Genomic DNA, 2,207 nt, shown 5'->3' on the forward strand with positions numbered 1-2,207 from the left:
AGGTCTGAGGGACGCACCTGGTGAACACGAGCCGAGGCCACGGCGAGCACGAGGCCAGGCAGAGACACCTGGGGCGGGCGAGGCGGGCAGCGGGGGGGAGTGCCCCCCAAGGTTCAGGAGCCAGGAGGCCAGGAGGAGGGCAGGGATATTACCCGGGACAAGCTGTGTGCAGCATGGTGGGTGTCGGGGCCATGCTCTGGCCGCTGGGTGGAGCACCCAGCAGGCAGGAGAAATGTGGAAAACCTTGGCAGGTGGCCTGGGGACATGGAGGCGTCCCTGGGCACAGACTGACACCGTGGCTGAGGACGGAGGGGTGGGCTGCCCAGAGTGGGGTCTGGGGGCAGGGCCTCAGCGCAGAAATGCAGACACAGGAGCAGGAGCAGCAAAAGGAGAAAACCCCAAAAAGACGAGCGCAAGGAAAAGCGAAGGGAAAGCGGAAGGAAAGAGGAAGCAGGGGACAGGGAGGGCCGGCAGCCTGAGATCGCCCTGGGAGGCCTCGGAGAAGGAGGCTCCAGGTCCCACGGGTCAGGCCCCGCAGGGATGCAGATGTAGCGCCACAGGACGGCTACGCTCTGCGGTTTTTTTAGAGATAAACACTGTGCGGGCCAAAGCCACCTGCCGGTTGGAGCAGGGCTGGGGTAGCTGCTCATGGGTTTTCAGAGCCTAGGAGAAGGGGAGGAGCCACTGCCCAGGTCAGGAGCCCCCAGCGCCCACTCACCCTGGGCCCAGCTGGGCAAGCTCCTCTTTCCACAGCCTGGGCTGTTGGGCCACGCGGCTCTGTGCTCAGCGCAATCACAACAAAACCCAGTATGCCTCTATAACAATGCTCCTTGACCTCCCACAAGACCCCAAGCCCCTCCTGCCCCGCCAGCTGGGCTGAGATCGCGCTGCTGGATGCGGGTCCCCAGGACTCGAGTGCCCACTGCTGGTCACAGAGAATGTGAAACCGAATTGCGAACAGACGCTCCAGATTCCATTCTGGAGACTTGCACACTTTACCTCTTCACTCCTCTCCTGAACTCGAAGAGTTTCTGTCCTTCTGGAATGGAAAACACCCTAATCACGGTCCCCTGCAGCAGGAAGAGGAGGAGAGAAAAAGGAACTTGAGCTGAGCGGAATCAGACTCGGGTCTCTCGCTCATCGGACGTTTGGGCGCCAACAGCTGTCCCAGCCGCACGGCCCTGAGTTCTGCACCCCGTCCCTCGCCAGGCGCCGTCAGAGCACACCCCGCTCCGCCGTGAACACGGTGAAACGTCGTCACGCTCAGCCTAACGCTGAGGGCCCTGCAGTCACAGCTGTGACACTCCCTGACAGGACGGCTAAACGCACCCCGGCCCAGCACGCCTCAGCCACCGTGCTCGCTTGGCTCAGGCGCGCATGGCTGCGGGCGGCCCTCCAGGCTGTTACGTGGGCCCGGCTGTGACCGGTGGGGCCAGACACCGTTCTAGGGGCTGGGCTGTGTGAACAAGCTGGACGAGCTGGTGGGCCTCCGGGTTTCCACGTGGCCACCTTACCTTCTCGGAAGCAGTGGCGAGCTTGGTTCCGCTGGCGTCGAAGGCCAGGGCCGCTAACGGGCTGTCGTGAGCTGGGATCATGTTCGCAGCTCTCTGGAGGGAAGGAGAAAGTGACCCTGTGACCACTGTGACTGCGAGGCTACCCTCGATGCCCACGAAGTCACCCACCAAGAAGGCCCATGGCTGTTATGGAAACCCCTGCACGGTTGACTCAGACGCCAAGTCCACCCGATCAACCAGGGGTTGGGGAGGGGGCAAGGAAATGCCACTCAGAGCCTTAAAAGAAAAAGTGAAGCAACGTCCCCATGGAGACTCTGGAGCTTCCTCCGTTCCCTTCCGCACTCACACTGTGGGGTACTCAGCACGGAGGGCGGGGACAGAAGCATGGCTAGAGGCAGAAAGACCCAATCCGCTTGGCCACCAGGAGGCCGAGGCGGGAATCGAGCCGCTGAGCCAGGGAATGAGGAGGCTGGAGGAGACGGCCCTCGCCTGAGGAAGGAGGCGCGTCGCACCGCTCCCCCAGAGCCTCACCAGGTTGATGGTGTCGAAGACCTGCACCTCCCCGATGGTGGCGCTGCCCGGATACGCCAGGTAACAGTTGTCGTTGTTGATGGACAGGGCACACAGGCCTGCGAGCAACATAGGGCACAAAGCGGGTCAGGTCGGGGCCCCGGGAGCCACCGGGAGCTACCA

At 63.1% G+C, this 2,207-nt stretch overlaps 1 protein-coding gene across 1 annotated transcript in view; it reads right to left on the bottom strand.

Moving 5' to 3' along the window:
- The window catches only part of WIPI2 (WD repeat domain, phosphoinositide interacting 2), a gene marked incomplete at its 5' end in the record, with an annotated part of 17,711 nt that overhangs the window by 4,677 nt on the left and 10,827 nt on the right, over nt 1-2,207 (bottom strand). Inside the window, 3 exons of the mRNA XM_010845798.1 lie at nt 1,000-1,070; nt 1,515-1,607; nt 2,046-2,143. Of these exons, the coding sequence (XP_010844100.1) occupies nt 1,000-1,070; nt 1,515-1,607; nt 2,046-2,143 (262 nt within the window). The remainder of the gene's footprint in view (nt 1-999; nt 1,071-1,514; nt 1,608-2,045; nt 2,144-2,207) is intronic.

This window comes from Bison bison, unplaced genomic scaffold, assembly GCF_000754665.1.
Source record: "Bison bison bison isolate TAMUID 2011002044 unplaced genomic scaffold, Bison_UMD1.0 scf7180017864223, whole genome shotgun sequence".
NCBI lineage: Eukaryota > Metazoa > Chordata > Mammalia > Artiodactyla > Bovidae > Bison > Bison bison.